Genomic DNA, 20,921 nt, shown 5'->3' with positions numbered 1-20,921 from the left:
CGGAGCCACCACGCGCCGGTCACCGGAGCAAAGACAACAGGAAACTCGAAGAGGAAGATGAGTCGCAGGGAGAGCAGAGGATTTTATAAATAACTATGCCTAACATTTTTTTGGTAGCCCTTTTATTAAAAAAAAGAGCTGAAAAATACATACGTATCGCAAAACTAGTTTTTCTCATAACAGTTATGTTACTTAGATATTTTTAAGCCGTTGCCTACGTCTTTCACCGTTGATATCGCTCATAGAATCAAAATAACCAATGTTTTTAAAACTGTACTGGTAAGCGGTAACTAAACCGGAAAATTTGGGTAATAGATCAATATATAGTTCAACCGAGTTTATGGTGCTAAGAGAGTTATAACTGCAATAATATAACGTTAGCTTTATTTCCATGGGTATGGATACTTCCAAATTGGACAGAGCCGCCGTTTGAGGGCTGGCCCACCACCGTTTGAGGGCCGGTCCAGAGAGCAAATCATCCAAATCGTAGATTATGACATCTAAATTAGTGGGACATATTTTTTAAAAAAAAATCTTATTAATATCTATAAACGAATAAACTTTTGTTAGGAAATCTTTAATATTGATTACCTCAATACATTCATTAATCAAGTTCTAATTTCTTAACGCATATTATTGATCATTCCGATGACAATCACCACAACTGAATAAAGTATTTCGAAGTTCGAGTTGGTAAAAAAGTATTTGCACTCTATCATGTCACAAGAAAAATTAAATAGATTGGTTAGGTTATTAATTGAAACGGAAATAAGTCTACTCGATAATTTTGTAAGAAAAAATGAAAGAAAATCTACATTTCAACAATAAGTGTTTTTAATATCACTATTTCTTTTTTATAAAAAAATTATGGATTTTGATTTCTTTTTAGTGAAAAATTAAATTGTTTTTAATATTGTTTTGTGATCTTAATAAAATTTGTACAAAACATAATTTTTGTGATCTTGATAAAATTTTACAAAGACATAATTTTAAATTTAGATTAGGACATTATAAAATGTTAGTCCGGCACTGCGTCTGAGACTAAACTATACAAGTTCGTTTCAGTGAGTGTAAACTATACAAGTTCGTTTCAGAAAGTGTAAACGACATAGGCCTTGATTGGTAGAGCATTAGCATTAGCATCATGCTCTATTTTATCCAATCAATATTTGTTCGAAAAGCATTTAGAAAATCATTTACTAAATGTTAATGCTCTCCAAATGCTCTCTGGTAAATGCTCTCATATGAAGCTTTTAGAAGAGCATTTGCATTAACAATTTATAAATTTAAGAAATAGATATAGTTAGTTCATTTTATTTGATTTAATAATCATAAAATTATTTTTATATCCAGAAAATGAAAATTTGATTTATAAAAAAATTTACAATATAATTTTTTTTTGTAAAAAAATAGTATTTCACAATTAAAATATAATTTAATTATATAAATTATATTATATTTTAAATGCAAAATATTATTTTTAAAAATAGATACTTTAGTTGTAATTTTTTTTAAATTATTTTTTTTCGATATAAACTTAATTTTGATATTAGTAAATAAAATAAATTAATTATATCTCTTTTATATATTAATATATAAAATAAAAAGATATATATATATATATATATATATAATATATATTTATATATAATGATAATTTATTTATTTTATTTAATAACATTCAAAATATTTATATCCAAAAATAAATTTATATTGTATTTAATAATATTCAAAATTATTTTATATCCAAAAATAAATTTATATTTTTAAAAAAAATATATTGTTTTAAATAATAATATTTCAAATTTAAAATGTAATTTAATTTGTGTTATTAATTGAGATTCATTATTTTTAATAACAAATATATTAATAATATATATATTATAATTAAAATATATATAATAATTTTAAAATAAAATATATTATATACTAACTTTTATAAAAAAAATTAAAATTGTATACTGCTACTGCTCCACCAATCATCTTATTAAAAGTTTTAATAAGAGCATACAGCTTCTACAGCATACTGCTTCTACAGCATACTGCTACTGCTTCTTCATCAGCTGTACCAATCGAGGCCATATAACACTGGTCATTGTTCCATTGGAGTAGCGGCCAACGATTGAGTGGTAGATTTTTTGAGGAAAAACGTTCCACCAAAAAAAATTGAGTAATTATAATATGATTGTCAATTAATGTTGGGCTTTTGTTTATGCAAGTGTTCATGAGCTTTAAAAGTTTCGGTAATTTATGAAGATAGACACCCACAATCCAGTGTTGCAAAAAACAAAAAGACACCTTTTTGCATTTAGATGGTTAGCACTGTGAACTCGTTCGTGATGGTAGAGTGTACGTAAATACATGGTCTTTAAATATTTGATTGCATCCTATACTAACAAAAGAAAACAAACAAAATTCAGAAGTATCAAAGAAGACAAAAACATTTTCAAAGATAAAAAAGACTATCGATCAAAGCCGTATTGGCAGAATTTTCAAAGTACACCAAATCTGAATTTCAAATTCGATGGTCTACATACGAGTGTCTACACTACAATAAGACACACATGGGTTTTGTAATGAAGAAAATGGAGCACACAAGTTGCAGCTTCAAATCAAGAGTGGTGCTCATCTCCCTCTCCCTCTCTCTCTCTCATGTTCTGCAATGAAAATTCTATATTCAATTAATGATTATCTCATCTCTATAGTACTCTTCCCCACTCATTTATTTCTCTTGTCTCTCTTTAAAGTCCTCCAACATTATATGTTGTTATAGTTCCTTTCTTTGACCTCTCCTGTTTCTCCAATAGGCAAACTAACATACTTAGTTCCAAAAATTTCACACACTCACTGTTTATCCAAGTCCATTATTGGATAAGACATATCCAGTGATCTGATATGAATGGCAGTTTCACATTTTTTAACCCTAAGAAGTAAGAGGAGCTGAAGACAAGAGAAGTGTTTTGTCGGTTGATCTTTGATTCCCTTCTTAATGCAATAGTCCCTACTTTGGTGATCTGTCATTGTCGCCTTTCAATTTTTTTTCAATAAAACTCCGGTTTACATTCGCCAATCATTCTGGTTCTCTAGATTGGTAGTTTGTTTGCCATTACTTTAGTTTTAATGGTGATTAAGAAACATCCATTAAAATGTTTGACATGTGAACTAGTCTTTGAGACAATGTCATATTCAAAGACAATGCGTCTATAATCATGAGCCAATATTGGATTTGGAGTCCAATTAGACAATTCTTTAAGGAAAAAGTATTCATATAGGGGTCTTAGCTAAAATAAAAATAATCTTTATCCCCATTAAATATATGTCTGGTAAAATGACCACAAGATTTTGAAATATACTAAGACGATTTACATTCAAATATATATATTTAGTCAAATAACGTTAATTACTTATAGAAAATGTGTTTAAATCTTAAAAATTACAGAAAGTCAGAAATAAACACAAAAGTCGAATTTTGGTAGCTACTGATAAAATCTTCTATAACAACAATTTGTATGATTTATAAGTCAGATAAATATTATAATCTCATATAAGGTTCTCTTCTACTTAAAGATAATTAGAAACGATTTTAACAAACTTAAAAAATAAAAACATTTATGATCATATAAAAACTGTTCAGAGATTTACGATCATTAATATGTATGAATGCTATTGCTAGCCAGTATAGTCACGATATATAACTATTTCAAAAAGTTACTATTTTTGGTTTTGTCGGTTGATCTTTGTTGTCCAAGAGTTTGTTGGACAAGTTAAATTAGTATTGCGACCCTATCCACCTCTCACATTGAGGACGTACGGTTGGTTGGTGGGTAGGGTTTTGCCAGCCATAGCCAAACTGTGAAGTCAGATATATCTCCTCCACATCTCACATGTCACATGATTACCACATTGATTGTCTCGTGTTTCTAGCAAGATTTTGGCTTCGCTAGAGGCGAAGATACAAAAAGAATTCGTTTCTATCCAGTGGATGCCAAATATTAATATTCTAACATATAACCCTAGATCATAAACTAGCAAATGAGGCTAAATCCAGATGCATCTTATTTTTCCATGTAAATCAGATATTGTCGTATAAAGTTTTTCTTCCGAATAAGTTTTCGATCAACACAAAACTTGGTTTAGTCATAAAGTCAGTTGACAGATAAAAACTACAAATATTATGAATTATATTTGGCTCTGATGAGTGATGATGAGTGAATGGATCCAATTGTAAATACCTAGTAGATGCATAACAAAAAAAGTATGTTCCTTTCCAAGTCAATCTCATTTTGAAATCTTCAATGGAATAACTTCTCTCTTGTACCGGGTCTATGTATATATTTATGTAAGGAGGGTCCGAGAGGATTAATGTAGATGTAGATGTAGAAAGAGTCAACGTATTGGTACATTCTGTGGCAGAGGAGCTCTCTCAGCTTTCTCCTATATATACACACACCAGTCTTCATTATCCCTTTGTCACTCACTTCACACACTCCATATGTTTACACATATTCATGCATATAGACTTATACATTATGATTCTGCATATATATACATTCACACACATAGGTTTGGGAGTGATGCTGGTTGTTGACAGAAGATAGAGAGCACTAAGGATGAGATGCAAGTACATACATATATATCATCACACCGCAAGTGGATGTAAAGAAATTCAAGAAAGAGAGGAAAAGAGGGAAAAAGATTCTGCATCTCTACTCTTTGTGCTCTCTATACTTCTGTCAATACCATTATTTATTCATCTCTCTTACCTTACACACGCGCACAGATTACACAAATATATAATACATTCACAGATATGCATAATACTAACATTACATGGCTGCATGCATCTCATAAATACTTGAGTGTTTTCTTTTTCATCAGTAAACACAAATATCTCCCCAATACACTTCAGTTAAGATTTTTTTTTAATGTTTTGTTGTACTTCTTTTATATCATATCTTATTTATGTACATAGACGAATGTTTTTTTTTGCTAAAAACATAGACGAATGTTGTAACATGCAATACTTGATAGTATATGTGTTTGTAAATTTTCATACTTTGACTAATCAACATTTTGCAGGTTGCAGTTCGGTTTCTGTTGGTCTAACGGAGTCTAAAAGCTTACTTCTTGATCTCCAGTTTATAGCTTTAGTTTAATTATGTTATTTTAGGCTAAATCTAATTATGTATCCAAGTGTTTTTTTTCAGAGATCTATAATATCCCAAACTTTTTTTTGTCACAAAATATATCACGATGGAAAAATATAAAAGGTTTAAAAGCACATAATACCTTTTGGGTTAATTAGTCTACAATTATGTTATAATTTTTTGTGATTAGGTATTATATGATTTTAGGATTAGGGTTTAGAGTCTACAATTTAAGAATTAATATATAAAATTTAAAATGATAAATTGTTAAATAAATATTTTAAAAACATTTATTTAAATTAGATGTATTATTCATTAATGATATTGATTTAAATTAAATATATTATTCATTAATGGTAATTTATTTTTGGATCTTTAATAAAATTTATTTTGGACATTTTTTTTGTGGGTTATTTTGATCACTAAAACTTATTCTAGGGTGTCTAAGAGACTTCCTTTTAAAAAAAATATTTTTTGGAGTTACTGTACTTAAATAAGAATGTGCTTTTAACAGCTTTAGAGCAGTTGAAGTGGCGTTTTCGGTGGTTCGGAATCGTAGGTAAATTTTTTAGAATTTTTTATTATTTTTTGTCCATTTTATTAAAAAAAAAAACGGAACAAATCACGGGTTGACACGTATCGTGGAACCCGTGAATAGTGTAAGGATTCAGTAACAATCAGTCCTTGCCTGAAGAATTTAAGAACACAATTCTTAATAAAACATGGATCCCACCAAATATCTTAATATTATTTTGCTAAGGATTCTAGTATAAAATCCTCCTTTGCAGCTGCTCTTATATACGAGATCTCTTGTATTTCTTTGCCATTTAGTTGAAACGTACTTGGCAAAATAAAAAAGTAAAATCGCACTGTCAAATTTTTTACTGCCAACTTTTTCTCAAACTTTCTTTGATTAATTTGGCAGGGATTTGAAGAAGTTTTATTGCATGGAAAACACTAATCAAGATGACGCTGTTGAACAAAGTTTTTCTCAATCAGGTCTTCTAAGCATAGTACGATTTTGTAGTGTATGCAATTTCGTTTCTTGTGCCAAAAAAAATATAATTTCGGTTCAGAACACTGTAATATATCAAAGGCAATGAGTTAACCAATAATGACAACAATGTGCAAGCGATTACATAGTCTACATTCTATGTAACATGTTATTTAGACAGTTTATTTGGACAGGTTGTTTCACACATTACAAACAAACTCCGCTAATATTACAACAACTCTTGAAACTAACGAACATCCACACAAGAAAAAAACAGAGAAGATTCTACAGAGAATGAACGGCTGATTCGATTTCATCGTCCATAGACTCAGCAATCTCTTTAAAAGACTCGCTATGGAGATGCCTAGTGAAGCTAGTGGTGGTATCCAAGAAATAAAGAATCGACGACATCAAACAGCAACACACAAACATAGGGATGGGACCGAAGTTCCACAGGAAGAGCGGGAAGGAGAAGTAGAAAGCTCGAAGTCCGAGAGACCAGAAGTAGCTAGCTCGGTTCAGGTTTCTAGACACGTACTCGCAGTGCTCTCTCTTCCCTCTAGAGACGGGAACCGTGATGAGGAAACTCACATGAGCGTAGTACCTGATTGACTGGACGTTGCAGAGAAAGGCCATGAGGAAACAGACGAGGATCGCGAAGTTCTTGATGGTCGAAAGGAGAGGGCTTTTGTTTCCGAATATGATAGCCGAGGCTGTTGATTTGGAAGCAGAGGTGTTGTTGTTTACGAAGACGCCGATGATGGAACAGAGAGTGATTGCTGTCGTGGCTAAAAGAGTTGATGCCATTATGTTGTTCCTTATTGTCTGTACTGCTAAAGTACCGTTCTTCAGCGGCTCCTTCACGCAAATAACAATGATAAAAATTGAAATATTGACTAAAAGAATCTTAATTACAAAGTCCTAGAAACCCTAATCTGGACCAAAGGAGGAAAAGGGAGAAGAGAGATAGAGAGAGAAACGCACGGTCATCATAGAGAAGACCCATTGTCGTCGAGATTCAGCGTTGAGGGAGATAACAGTGAGCTTGGGACGGTGGATTATAGCGTAGCCGAGCCAGACATGGTATGCGGCCATCACGGCGAGACCCGCGGGGACAAGTACTGCATCCAACCACTCCTCCTTCCACATGAATACTCCTCCGCCGCAGAGGAAGTGGAGATTCGTATGGTTGCGTGATCGGAGAAAAAGACAAGGATCGATGTCTGGGAAGGAAGCCAGCGCGGCGCACGAAGATGGAAAGGGACAGGGTTCGTTCACACGTGTTAAACACTAACTAGTTGCAAAAGTCCTACGAGAGGAATCTTCATCTCTGTCTCTAATTATTACCAGTCTTGATCAGAACACTACTACTTCTGGTTTGGTCCGAGAACTTCTTATAGGCTTAATATGGCTTAGGCCCAAAACTAACGTTATTGGACTTTAAATTGGGCTCAATTTGATTTTCTACAAAAGAAAAAGAGAGTTGCAGCCTTGTGAGGAGATTGCTTCTGAACCGGAATAATACCCGTGATTTCAGTTTAAACCAATGAACCGGAATGTTGTAGATCAGTTTTCTTTAATTTTTTATATGTCTATGTTAGATTCAGTTAATAATACTTTGGGGTTAGGGTAAGATCCATTTTCGATCTAAATTATTTTAGATTTGGTTAATAGTAGTTTAGGTACTCACCATACTTTCATTACATTCAGATCAAAATAAATATAAAATAATCTTTCAGATACTCATAAATATTACTACTTTGGCCAAGTTGAATTTTCTTTTGTTATGTTTCATGATGATACAGGCTCAAAGGTAGGGCTGGGCAAAAAATCCGAACCCGAAAAACCGAACCGAACCCGATCCGAAAAAATAGCACCGAACCCGCACCGAAATTGATTAAATATCCGAACGGATTCAAAATTTCGGTATTTAAAGAACCGAAACCGAACCCGATCCGAACCGAAATATTTTGGGCACCCGAATGTATCCGAAATAAATTTATATACTTAAATATATACATTACTTTTATATGTAATGTATATTAAAAATATTGAAAATATATAAGATACCTTTAAGTTTTCCAAAATACTCGGAAAATATATGCAAATAGTCAAAAGTAAATGTTTAAAATAGCTAAAGTATACTGAAAACACCAAAATAGTTAAATATCTATTGATTCTTTATCCAAATATTCAAAGAAAACTAATTTATATGTTAAATTAAGGTATTTTGACATATATGTTATGAAAATTTATATGTAATATATTATCTTTTTTATAGATTTTGAAAATTTAAAGTATATAATGAATTGAAAATTTAAAAATATTTTAAATGGGTTATCCGAACCCGAACCGAACCCGCAAAGATCCGAACCGAACCCGAACCGAAATTTATAAATATCCGAATGGGGCTGAAATCTTTGACCCCGAAAACCTGAAACCCGAATGGATTGAACCGAAACCCGAATGGGTACCCGAACGCCCAGCCCTACTCAAAGGTATGTAAGATAAATATCAAATTATCAGGTGTGATGTGATGAACATTTACTAGTTGCGCTGCTTCAGTCATCAGCCTGTAGTTTAAAAAGTCTGTTTTCTCCTGCAGCCACTTCACAAGGAGTTGTACAATCTAGTTCCCGCTTTCCTAAAGGCGATCAATGAGAACACAGAAGATAGTATTAGGATAGCAGAGTCCCGGTTTATACTATACCAATTAGAATGTTGGTTAGGTGAATGTATATCGGTTTAACTCACTATAAAGAGTGTTGAATGTGATACAAATACTAATGACTCGTGAGTCATGATCAATTTAAAGAAGAAAAACGAATACCCCACTTCTTCTGGTGTTTCGGTCTTGGATTCGTGTTAAATGATTCTTGCACGTCATAAATCTGTTACCAAACTATTGATTTTGTAGGAGATATTTAAAGAATAGAGAATATCAAAATCAGACACGCTTGTGAAGCTACTTAAAGGCTTCTAAAAATTTTCAGCTTTGGTTCACCTATTGCGCAAAAGTAAGTTATAAATATTTCTGGACATTTCACACGGGTATTAACATTCAACAACAAAAATATTCTCTTAAACCAAAAACACAATATTCTGTGGCAACCTTCACTTAACAGTTGTTACAATGTAAATGGATGGGCTTCTGGCTGAGATCTCATAGCTAAACAGTCTTAATTTACTCTTTCTATTTGTGAATCTTTTCTCCCAAGCAACACATAAACACACCATATTATGTGTCTGTGGGCAAACCATATTAACAAACACAGAGATTGCGTGTTCGTAATAAACGCATAAAGGTAGACAAGATAATTTAATGCTCGGCCTTCTCGTTTGTCCACCATCGACTGACATATGCAGAATCGGTATACGGGCATTATGAGCTTTCATATTTCATAATAAATTCTTTATAACTGTGTCTATCTATGTGAGAGATTTACAGGTATGGACTGCAAAGCCATCTTTGTAAAAAGCGTTAAGGAGATTAGAGTGAAACCCTAACCCAAATCTTGCAGGGACTAAGGAAGATTAAAGCAACTCAATGTAATAACCAAATTGCCGTCAATGCTCTAGCCTTTCTTTTGTATGCATTCTCCTTTTTTTCCCAATGCTTTATGTTTTGACTATTGTACCCTCTATTTATATATCAATTGTGAATATTTCAAAGTACTTAAAACCCTAATCTCTTCTTTCTCTTTTGTTTGTTTAGTTAAAACTTAAACCTAACCCCTACGTTCTCTTTGCTCTCATCTTGCTTTCTTCCTTTCTCTTCGCTATCTTCTCTATATTTTTTTTACTCCCTGGGAGATCAGGTCAGAGAAACAATGGTGAATCCCAGTCTCCCATGGGAACTGGAATCAGAAATACTTTCTAGGGTTCCACCCACATCTGTAAAACAGCTCCGATTAACTTGCAAACGATGGTACGCTTTATTCAAAGATCCTATATTTATCAAGAACCACTTGGGAAAAGCAGCAACGCAGATGATCTTTAAGAATGATGACTCGGTTTATTCATTCAGCTTCAATTTCCATGGAATCCACAATCAAGTTATTGAATTTACAGGTAAACTTAAGAGTCTAAAGGATTCAGAAGATGTCACGATATATAGAATGTTTCACTGTGATGGTTTATTGTTATGCACAACCAAAGGTAATAGACTCGTGGTTTGGAACCCTTGTACTGGTCAAACCAGGTGGATCCAGTCAAGACCATCTGATAGCCATTACAGAACCTATTTTTTAGGATACGGAAAAATCGTGTGATAGCTACAAAATCTTGAGCTGCAGCTATTATTCTCGCGTCAGTGGGAGTTTTGATAAATATGAAATATATGAGTTTAGCTCTGATTCATGGAGGGTTCTCGATGTTGTTATTAGTGCTGATTGTTTATATCTTTGGCACGAAGTTGCCGTGTCTTTAAAGGGAGATGCTTACTTGTCAGTTTCAGATGCTAGCATAGTCAGATTTGATTTCACAACAGAGAAATTTGAACGTCTACCTCTTCCTTCTAGTAGTGATGAGCATAATAGCCTGGTAGTTCTATCGACTGTCAGAGAAGAGAAACTTGCGTTGTTATGCCAGTACTCAGATAGTACTGGTTCATTGAAGATGAAGATATGGGTGACCGGTACTAAGACTGACGAGGTCAAAGATTTGTCGTGGAGCGAATTCTTAGTAGTGGATTTAGGTAGGCCTATGACAGATTGTATGCCAAAGATGAAGCGTTACTTGGTGGACGAGGAGAATAAAAAAGTCATTTGTTGTGAAACAGACCATCACGATGAATACAGGACAATAATTTACATTGTTGGAGAGGATACACATGAAGTTGTCTATAGAGAGGTTCCAAAGGGATCACAGCTTCGTGCTTTTCCACGTCTCTTCAGTTATGTTCCCAGTTTGGTTCAAATTCCAGGCAAGGCAGAGTAAATCCTTGCTGCAGAAGAAAAAGGTGATTAGCTTATTAAGTCGATTATCAAAGTTTTTTTTATATATTCAGTTAATAAAACAGAGTAGCTGGCTATTCCTTTTTTTCTTTCTTTTAGTACTCCTTTTGATTTTGAAAAACATATTTTATTGATATTACTCAACTACATAACTGGTTTCGTAGTCAGTTACGGATCCTTGTGTTCATGCATAGACAAAGATGCAATCATATCCCCATGTTTGCAACTACAAACAAAATAACTGTCTGCTAAATGCTGATGAAATCATTCATTTAGATACTACGTCAAAACGTGACATCAAATAATTTTGGTTGATTTTATGGCATGAGGTCTCTTTCAGATACAAATACTCTCTCATCACTCGTGAGTCATGATCCAATTTAAAGAAAACGAGAATCCACTTCTTCTGTTGTTTCCTGCTTTGGATTCTTGTTAAATGCTTCTTACACGTCTTACATCTGTTACTAAACTATTGATTTTTGTTGAACTTCTTTGTTTGACCTCTTCACTTTCATGGCCAGCTATCTTTCTCACTTCTGTTCTCACTTTCTATGTTTTGTTCTTTACTTGTGTTTCATTGTACACAACCCCTCTCTTTCGTTTATTTTTCTTGAAGAGAGAAGAGAGAAGGCGTTTATGTCTACATTTTCTCATTACCTTTCTTCAAATACAAATATACATACAGAGATTATACTAGATTTCTCTACTAACTCCACTTATTCACACACTCTTACACTTATACCTACTCCCACTTGTCCATGCCTCTACATTAGGCGATAGACTAGTTCTACAAGCAAAGCTAAACAACATGCTTTGGTTGTTGACAACTCTTAAATACTCTTAACTTAACTTAGTTAGATTTTAACCAAACTAACAACTCGTATTCTAATTGTTGTGTAACTTCTTTGTTACACAACCAAACTCATCTTTAACTTCCCTTCTCTTTGAATTTTTATTGTCCACGATACTTTGCTCTTCTTCTTCTTGCTTTGTTTCTGGCACTTCAAGCTTTCTTCTTCTCTTGTTTCTTTTCCTTCTTCTTGTTCTTCTTTTCTTTTTGTTTCTTGTTCTTGTTTAATCTAAGTATACCGTTCCAACCATTTTGCTGGAAAATACTCAACTGGCTCGCGGTGTTAAAGGTGCATAGAGAATATCAAAATCAGACATTTGTGAAGTGACTTAAAAGCTTCTTTAAACTTTCTCCATCTCATTGTTTCGTGGCAGAAATTTGGACTTCAATACTACTTGCTTTCTTCACGTATAGCATACATATTATATCAGGATGATGACTAATTTAAACAACTCTGTATTACAAAATCAGGAAATATTTGATTATGGTGCAGAAGGCATATAGTACCACTAGAACACTTACCTCTCGACATGGAAATTTATAAGAATGCAATTGAATTTTCATTTGTTTTCTAGTTTCCTATCAAACGTTTACTTCATGCTGTTCCACGCAGCTCTGTGTTTAGAGAGCTCGAAACTCATCAGAAGGAATTTTCAAGCTGGTGTGGTTGGAGAGTGTTTTTGTCAAAAGAAAGAGGAGAAAGTGCGGGCGAGAGATGCTCAGGGAAAGGTATCAAGCATATAGCTTATGTCTTCTGTACCATAAGGGTAGTAAGATAATTCATATGCTCTATATTGTACCCAGGCTTGAAGAAACAACTTATAAGATAATAAGCAGTAACTTATATTGGATGACTTTGGAACTTGGGATCAAGCCTCGTAAGAATTGCTCATGTTGTAAGGTGACTTAAAACTTGAGCCTATGTACACATCATCAGGTAAATGGCTTGCCGTTGCATCTTTTCTCGACTCTTTGATAATTGTATGTACATGATATATCTAGTCTCCACCATGCCTACCACAAGGGGTTGTATCGTTTTCATTTTTTGTGAGTAAGAATTAGTGTTATTTGGTGTTGCTGCTCTGTAAAAGCTCCATATTAGCCTCTGTTGAATATAGTATTTTGCACGTTGCACTAAATAATGGAAGAGAGAAAGAGAGATTTGAAATATGTTCTGCCTCTGTCAGCTTATTTCATGGCAAAGACAAATCGAAATTGGCTGTGAAACGGTACCAACAACCTACTAAGTTGACTTTAGGTTATTCATTGAATCCTTGTGAATCGGTTATTAATGACACTCATTTTCTCACCAGACCTGGTTGTCGTGTTTGTATATCATACTGATTCGGTTGATCTTTCTATCCTGTTCTCAATGAACACACTAGTCATCTTCATTCAATACTTGATTCTATGTGATCTCATTGATATCTCTGTGTTTTTTTTTGACTAAAAAAGAAGATATCTCTGTGTTTGCCCGTTTGTCGTTGATCTTTGGTGATACGGTGATTGTTTTGTTTATGTATCAATAAAAAAAAATTCATATCATGAGCTGAAAAATATGAGAGAATCTTCCATGTGTCCCACTAAATAAACAAGTACAGAGTACAAGTTACTTCAATTATTTTTATTTAAAATATTATTTATAAAACAGAATAGTTCCTTGTCAGTTGACACATTTGAAATTAGGAAAAACTTATATTGAACAAATATTAATTTTGACTAATGGTACATTTGGTTGCAGCCGTTTTTAGAATCTAATGACATGAACAGAGAACAAGTTAACTGAATAAACGGTGGATGCTCCTTGAACATTTATTTATTTATTGGTGAACCTTTTTTTGGTACCACTTTTCTTTTTGTAACACTTCTATTGGTGAACTTATTACTCAAATTATTATATAAAATGGATTGATTATTGATGGTTTTCCATATTCAAGACAAGATGCCTAATTCTGAGGTTAGATCACATGCTAATTTGATTCCATAAAGGCATTATTACAAGAGATAATCAACTATAAGTCTATAACAGAAATGTACACTGAATGCGTAAGATTCTCTTCACCTATCGTTCACGATTTCAACTTTTCGACCCGAAATGTCTATAATGATACATGAATTATGCCTAATCGTAAATCATAGTTAAAGAGAGTTGTATCATTGTCACGGTGGTGTCATAATCCAAATTTAGTGTATGTGGTAACTGTAGAACACATAAAATAGATCAATATATTACATACAATATCCCTACATATCTAACTCACATAAACATTCAACCTCCAAATCGTATGATTATTTAAAAAAACCAGTTAAATCATCATTATTCATAATCATTGGTTACAAATAAATAAAATGCCCCCACTTGAAGTAATGATGTGCCATTTATGTTACCTCTGAACCCAATAATCCTCCAATTGATTTGTTTATTGTAAACAGTAATAATTCCTTTCTCTTGTAAATCTCAAGTCTACCACGACACACATTCATATATAAGGCAACCTTTGATATGCTAGCAAACATCAAAAAAAAGGAAGATCCCAAAAAGAAGAAAGAAGAAGAAGATGGTGAAAGTAGTAGTATCAGAGAAGATGAAGCTTGTGGTGGCATTGATCACACTTCAGTTCTGTTTTGCAGGCTTCCACATTGTCTCAAGAGTTGCTCTTAACATTGGTGTCAGCAAAGTTGTGTACCCTGTTTATAGGAATCTTCTTGCCCTTCTCCTTATAGGTCCCTTCGCTTACTTCCTCGAAAAGTAAGTCCTTTCTTCTCTCAGAGTTTCTAGGTTTTGCTAGGATAAAAGGGCGTGTTTGTTTCTCAAATGGGTTTATTGTGTAACTTCATACAGTTTGAACTTTTGGATAAGATCTCAAAGTATAAATCTTTTGTTTTTGGTTGTCATTTGTCAATATTCTTAACAATGCATTTGTTTCAACAGAAAGGAAAGGCCTCCACTCACTATCTCTTTACTGGTTCAGTTTTTCCTCTTGGCACTCATTGGGTAAGCAGAAACAAAACAAGACCATTGCTTTCTTCTTCTAATCACCAATAAAATAATTGCTTACATTTCTGAAACTCTGCGTGTCTTAACATCAGAATCACAGCAAACCAAGGATTCTATCTATTGGGACTGTACTATGCAACTCCAACGTTTGCTTCCGCAATGCAAAACTCTGTTCCTGCCATCACTTTCATCATGGCTTGTGCCCTACGGTACATCACAAGCTCTCTCATGGAATATCGTTCTCTTCATGTTAATATCTGCGAGTCTAATGTTGATTTTTCTTCTGTTTATCAAGGTTAGAGAATATAGACCTGGTCAGGAAACATGGTGTGGCCAAAGTACTGGGAACCCTAGTGAGCATCGGTGGAGCCACAGTGATCACACTGTACAGAGGATTTCCGATCTTTCACAAGAGCCATAACATGCACGAGGAGGAGAGGATCGAATCTAACTCGTCGCACAACTGGTCACTTGGATGGTTATACCTAATGGGGCATTGTCTGTCATGGGCTGGTTGGATGGTTCTTCAAGCTCCTGTTCTAAAGAAGTACCCAGCAAAGCTTACTCTTACATCCTTCACATGTTTCTTCGGTCTGGTTCAGTTTCTAGTCATTGCACTGTTTGTCGAAACTGATCTCAATAACTGGATCATTGTCTCTTGGGAAGAGCTCTTTACCATCCTCTATGCCGTAAGCTCTCCCCCTCACTTCTTTTCCCTTGATCTCAATCGATGAAATTAGCTAAATGAAGCATTTGTTGGTTGTCATTACAGGGAATAATAGCGTCAGGGTTTGTGGTTTATCTTCAGACTTGGTGTATATACAAAGGCGGTCCTGTCTTTGTCGCAGTCTTTCAGCCTCTCCAGACACTTCTTGTCGCTGCAATGGCGTTTCTTGTTCTTGGTGATCAGTTGTACTCTGGAAGGTAACACATTGAAAGCGACATTACGGAGTTTTGTTCATTTCGGTTGCTTGCTCTAATTCAATCTTTTCCTTTACAGGATTGTTGGTGCAGTGTTCATAATGTTGGGACTCTACTTGGTTCTTTGGGGCAAAAACGAAGAAAGAAGACAAGTGCTTGAAGAGACTACTCAACAAGATCCAGAGTCTCTGACCAAACATCTTCTTGAGGCACAACACAATAATGCTGAATCTGAAGTGTAAAAGTTTACACTTCTGCAATAACTTCTCTGTACATACACACAGGAACGTGGCCAAAACACAGGCTCCTCTAGTGGGTCTATCATACAATGCATATTCTAGTTTATTATTGAGTTGCAACCAAAAATTGTGGTTGCAATAAATGTATGAATAAATGAAAAAAAAAAAGATAAATTGAACCAAGTAGTAGTTTAAACTCATGATTTGGTCTGGTTGTTGACAGACCAACCAGTGTGCTGGATAAACTAATGTGTAATGTATTAAGCTTCTATACAACGAATCTGTATCAATTGTGACCCAGCCACTGAAGTTATGATTCTACTTAAACATCATTTCCAAAATATAACCAAATCATCATCACCATCTTAAACAAAAAAGGGGAATTCTTGATATCAAATCACTAGAAAGAATTAAAGTCGCACTAAACCACAAAGAAAACAACTTAGCTGCAATAGAACATGGTGAAAGACGAGGGGGGTCTAAGTTCAACAACAAATTGCGAAAAAAAAAAAACACGAAAAAGAAACAAAGCCTCAGATGGAGCAAGGATGAAACTACCACACTACCTCACAGTAACGATGTCATCGATCTTCAAAATCATCCTTACACATTCAGTCGCGAGAGTGATCGCGCTGGTGCTCACAAGCAGAGGCTGCACAACATTCTCTTCCAAGATGTTAGTGATCTGCCCTTTCCTCACATTGATCCCAGAGTTGATTTCCCCTTGAGCATGCTTGTTCCTCAGCTCAGTCACTATAGCAATAGGATTCAAACCTGCATTCTCAGCTAGCGTGTACGGGATAACCTCGAGAGCTTCAGCGAAAGACTTCACACAGTAACCTTCCATCCCATGTAGCACCTTAGCCCAAGCACCTAGCTGCCTCGAGAGCTCAATCTCAGGCGCACCACCTCCCGCAATCAAAAACCTCTTGCTCACCAAACACCTGACAACACACAAAGCATCGTGTAGACTCCTCTCGGCTTCATCCAAAACAAGTTGATTAGAACCACGGACAAGAACAGAGGTGGTCCTCCCCATATCTTTAATCCCAGTGATCTTCAAAATCTTCCCATCTCCAAGCGACGCTTCTTCCACAAGATCAGCATAACCAAGCTTCTCAGCCCTAAAATGTTCAATATTAGCTATCGGCAAGCAGTTCAACGTCTTGGTAACAAACTCAATCTCATCCCTCTCAACATCCTTAATCACCATAATCTTAGCTTTAGCCAAATAATGAAGAGACAGATCAGTCACAGCATCCCTCAAAATACTCTTCTGGATCAACAAAACATTACAACCAGTAGCCTTAATCTTCTTAATCATCCCCAAGATGTAGTTCCTCTCTTCTTTCAAGATCCTATCCATCTGAGTGTAATCCGAAACAACAATACTCTGCTCGATATCAGTCTTCGGAGGCGAGATCTGGAACTGAATCACTGCGATCTTAGCGTTCTCCATCCTCGTAGGTCCACCAGCAGCATGGCTCACCTTCTTGTCAAACACCAAACCGTTCACCGTGTGCGTATCGTCAACAGTCCCACCAAGCTTCTTAACAATCTTGATATCACGCAGATCGACAATCTCCGGCTTCTCCGGATCAATCACGGAGAGAACCGCATCTACAGCTAACGGAGCAAGTAATGTAGAGTACTGACTAACAACCTTACTATTCAACGACGTGCTAGCCGATTTCACTAGAGACTCTCTATCAGTTAGCTCCACGGGGACAGCCATGGCGGTTAAGATATCAACGGACTTACCACAAGACTTGTGGAGCGCGTCCGAGATCACGGTAGGGTGGATCCCGGAGGCTAAGAGCGATTGGCAGACTCTAAGCAAGGCTCCGGCGAGAACGACGACGGTGGTGGTCCCGTCTCCGGCGGCGGAGTCCTGAGATTTGGAGAGCTCCACCATCATCTTCGCGGCGGGCTGTAAGACGTCCATCTTGTTGACGATCGTGGCTCCGTCGTTGGTGATGATGACCTCGCCGCTCGCGGTGGAGATCATCTTGTCCATCCCCTTGGGGCCGAGGCTCGTGCGGACGGCGTCGGCGACGGCGCGGCCGGCGTTGATGTTGGCGGATCGGATGTCTTCCTTGCGTTTGTTGTCGACGAAGGACTCCGATTTGGATGCGCGGGGCCTCGATGCCGTGGATGCGGCGGCCATTTTTGTGAGGAGTAGACGAGAGGTTGAGATCTGATACGAGACTGAGATCTGATCAGTGTTACGATGGAGTGAAAGGGAACCCAAGGTGGAGCCCAACAAGTGAGTTCTGGAAATGAATGGGAGGAAAGGAGGAGATTTTGAAAATTTTCACTAGGGTTTACGCTGGTGTTTGGTTACACGGACTAATCTAATCTTCTTAAATGTGGGCCTCTTCGAATTTTGTGAGTAAACTGTAGTTAGCCCAAAAGCCCATTATGGATCTTCGATTTTCAGATTATTGTTTTCTTGAATGAAAAAGTGATTAAGGTGCCGACTAGTTTTCCCGCTACCGCCCGGAAACGCAGCTTTTGCGGTTTATAGCGGTTGTTGGCGTTTCGAAACAATCACAGAAAACGCTACAAATTGCTTCAAACCGCTCCGAACCTCTTAAAATCAAAAGCTGGTTCCAGCTAGCGTTTGCGGTTGCGGGCGGTTGCGGGAAGGTAATTTTTTTTCTTTAAAAACAGAATAAATAAAAATAATACTAAAAATATCCAATAAAAATTTTCAATTGAAATAATAGAAATTGTAAAATGTATTCATATTATATTTCAATTTATATTATAAAATTTCAAAACTAAAATATTTTCTATAAATTTTTAAAATTGAATAATATGATTTTATAAATATAAATTTTATATTTATCATATTATTGTGATTTTTAATATTTTTATAATTACATAAAATGTAAATATTGTTAAATTATTATTTAACAGATGTTGCGTTTTGTAGTTTACCAGTCATAAGAGTCCTGCAAACGCAACAATTTCTAACAGCTATACCAGTCGTACAAATCTCTAAAAAACGCTTAAAACCGCAACCACTCGCACCCGCAAACTCCCGTAACCGCAACAGCAACCGCTGCGGTTACACCAGTCAGGCCCTAAGTTGTTGGCAAAAAAGAGTAATTATGTAAGTAAAATGACGAAGTAGGTTAACTTCCATTGAACCGTGAATTCCAAAATTAAGTTAACTTTCGATTTTCCAAAATTTTACATTTACTCCTATCCTGTATCCAGTGTTCCGGTATGTAAAATCGAACCGAACCAAGCCAAATCTTGTTTACCAACCTTTAAACCGGTATCTTTTCCATTTCACCTGAAAAGAAAGAGGTTGGTCAGAACTCGTGGTCAATTATACATGTTGAAAGGAACTTTTGTGTTAAAATGGAAAAAAAAATCCTTGATTTTTAGAAATTATGGTTTATATCCTACTGTAAACAAATATTTGATCTCCAACACCGCAGTGGAATTTAACCACCAAATTCGAGATGGATTGGTGTTGTTTCACCAAATTTAGTCATAGATAGATCACCCATGTTAGATGAATAAGTAGTACTTACCTGGATTTATTGGGAAATAATAAAATGTTGAAGACTACCTCAACTATTTGATTTATCGAAATGTTTTTCTTGTCAATTCATTGTTTATAGTGAAAATGGAAGGTTTGACACTCGTGTTACATATCAAGGTGCGAATTAAGAATAGATCCATACGCTGTTGATCAAAAAAAAAATATAGCTAGATCCGTACATAAAAGTCCCGTTTGCATGAAGAGTCTTTGTGGTGTGTGACGTTTGATAGAATCTTGGAGTTAGACAGTGGCGGATCTAGACCAATTATTTGACGGGGGCACATAATTAATATATATATTAAATGATATTAAATTAAATTATATAAAATAAATAAATTATAATTTAATATTATTGTAAACAACTAATCATTAATAGTTAATTAAAAACTGCAAGCAAATAATAAGATTTAATATTGTTCAACTCAAAACAGATTTTATGAAATAATTTTTTTTTTAGAAATGTAACTAATCACAATAGCATATTGTTGCAGTTAAAATTAATTTGAATATATATAAAAAGTAGTCTTCAAATTTACATATATAACAGCATATGTATCTTACCGAACTTATTTATAATCAATTAATTATATTATAACATAAAGACTTAAACTCTTTCATTTTTTCTATTAGCAATTGCTAATGTTTAGTACTCCCTCCGTTTCTTAAAATTACATATTTTAGAAAAAAAATATTTCATAAATATCTATTTTTATATTTTCATTGCATGTTTTATCATATAATTATAAACTTAAAAAACTTAATTGCACTTATTGAATTTTTATTGGTTTACAATTATGGAAGAAAGATAAAAACAAAAAAATTATGTAAATTTAATGTGTTTTATTAAAATGTGTGAAAAATCTTGAACATGTAAGTTTAAAAAAAACAGAGGGAGTATTAAAATAAATGACTTAAAGTGTGCTAAAGAGTTGAAACATAAAAATTAAATATATATTATAATAGAAAGAACTATTAATCACAAATAAAGAAAGATAAAGACGTTAACATAAAAATAATAATGTTAACAATAAAACAAAGGTAGAAAAAATCTCATTAAAGAAAGCTATTGTAGTAGTAGACGTGTCAAAAGACATTAATTGTACACCATGAGGTAAAGTAAAACCAGAGAAAAAAGACAACGGGATGGTTTTGAACCAAGTAAGAAGTCAACCTAACTGGGAGCATCTTTATCAACTGTTGCACGAAAGTCATTAATAACCTGGCTAATAAGAAAAATTTAAAAAGTAGTCGGGGGCAC

General features: G+C 34.6%; 3 protein-coding genes and 1 pseudogene across 3 annotated transcripts; 2 read left to right on the top strand and 2 right to left on the bottom strand.

The window, feature by feature from the left end:
* Window positions 1-6,235: 6,235 nt before the first annotated feature.
* Window positions 6,236-7,512, bottom strand: LOC108813142 (uncharacterized). Its single transcript, XM_018585607.2, has 2 exons — window positions 7,126-7,512; window positions 6,236-6,999 (listed from the first exon to the last, which is right to left on the bottom strand). The coding sequence occupies exons 1-2, from the start codon at window positions 7,288-7,290 to the stop codon at window positions 6,427-6,429; spliced, it is 738 nt and encodes a 245-aa protein (XP_018441109.1). The 5' UTR covers window positions 7,291-7,512; the 3' UTR covers window positions 6,236-6,426.
* Window positions 7,513-9,610: 2,098 nt separating this feature from the next.
* LOC108807698 (putative F-box/kelch-repeat protein At3g17540) lies at window positions 9,611-13,058 on the top strand (annotated as a pseudogene).
* Window positions 13,059-14,425: 1,367 nt separating this feature from the next.
* Window positions 14,426-16,626, top strand: LOC130496871 (WAT1-related protein At3g18200-like). Its single transcript, XM_056989470.1, has 6 exons — window positions 14,426-14,695; window positions 14,879-14,941; window positions 15,037-15,153; window positions 15,240-15,633; window positions 15,717-15,868; window positions 15,945-16,626. Exons 1-6 carry the CDS (start codon window positions 14,505-14,507, stop codon window positions 16,105-16,107), a joined length of 1,080 nt encoding a protein of 359 aa, XP_056845450.1. The 5' UTR covers window positions 14,426-14,504; the 3' UTR covers window positions 16,108-16,626.
* On the bottom strand, window positions 16,536-18,428 carry LOC130496870 (T-complex protein 1 subunit delta). Its single transcript, XM_056989469.1, has one exon. The coding sequence runs from the start codon at window positions 18,269-18,271 to the stop codon at window positions 16,667-16,669; it is 1,605 nt and encodes a 534-aa protein (XP_056845449.1). The 5' UTR covers window positions 18,272-18,428; the 3' UTR covers window positions 16,536-16,666.
* Between the last annotated feature and the right edge of the window lie 2,493 nt (window positions 18,429-20,921).

Source organism: Raphanus sativus, chromosome 6 (genome assembly GCF_000801105.2).
Source record: "Raphanus sativus cultivar WK10039 chromosome 6, ASM80110v3, whole genome shotgun sequence".
Lineage (NCBI taxonomy): Eukaryota > Viridiplantae > Streptophyta > Magnoliopsida > Brassicales > Brassicaceae > Raphanus > Raphanus sativus.
Note: the sequence above shows the minus strand (reverse complement) of the source record. Positions and strands in the feature narration are given on the sequence as shown.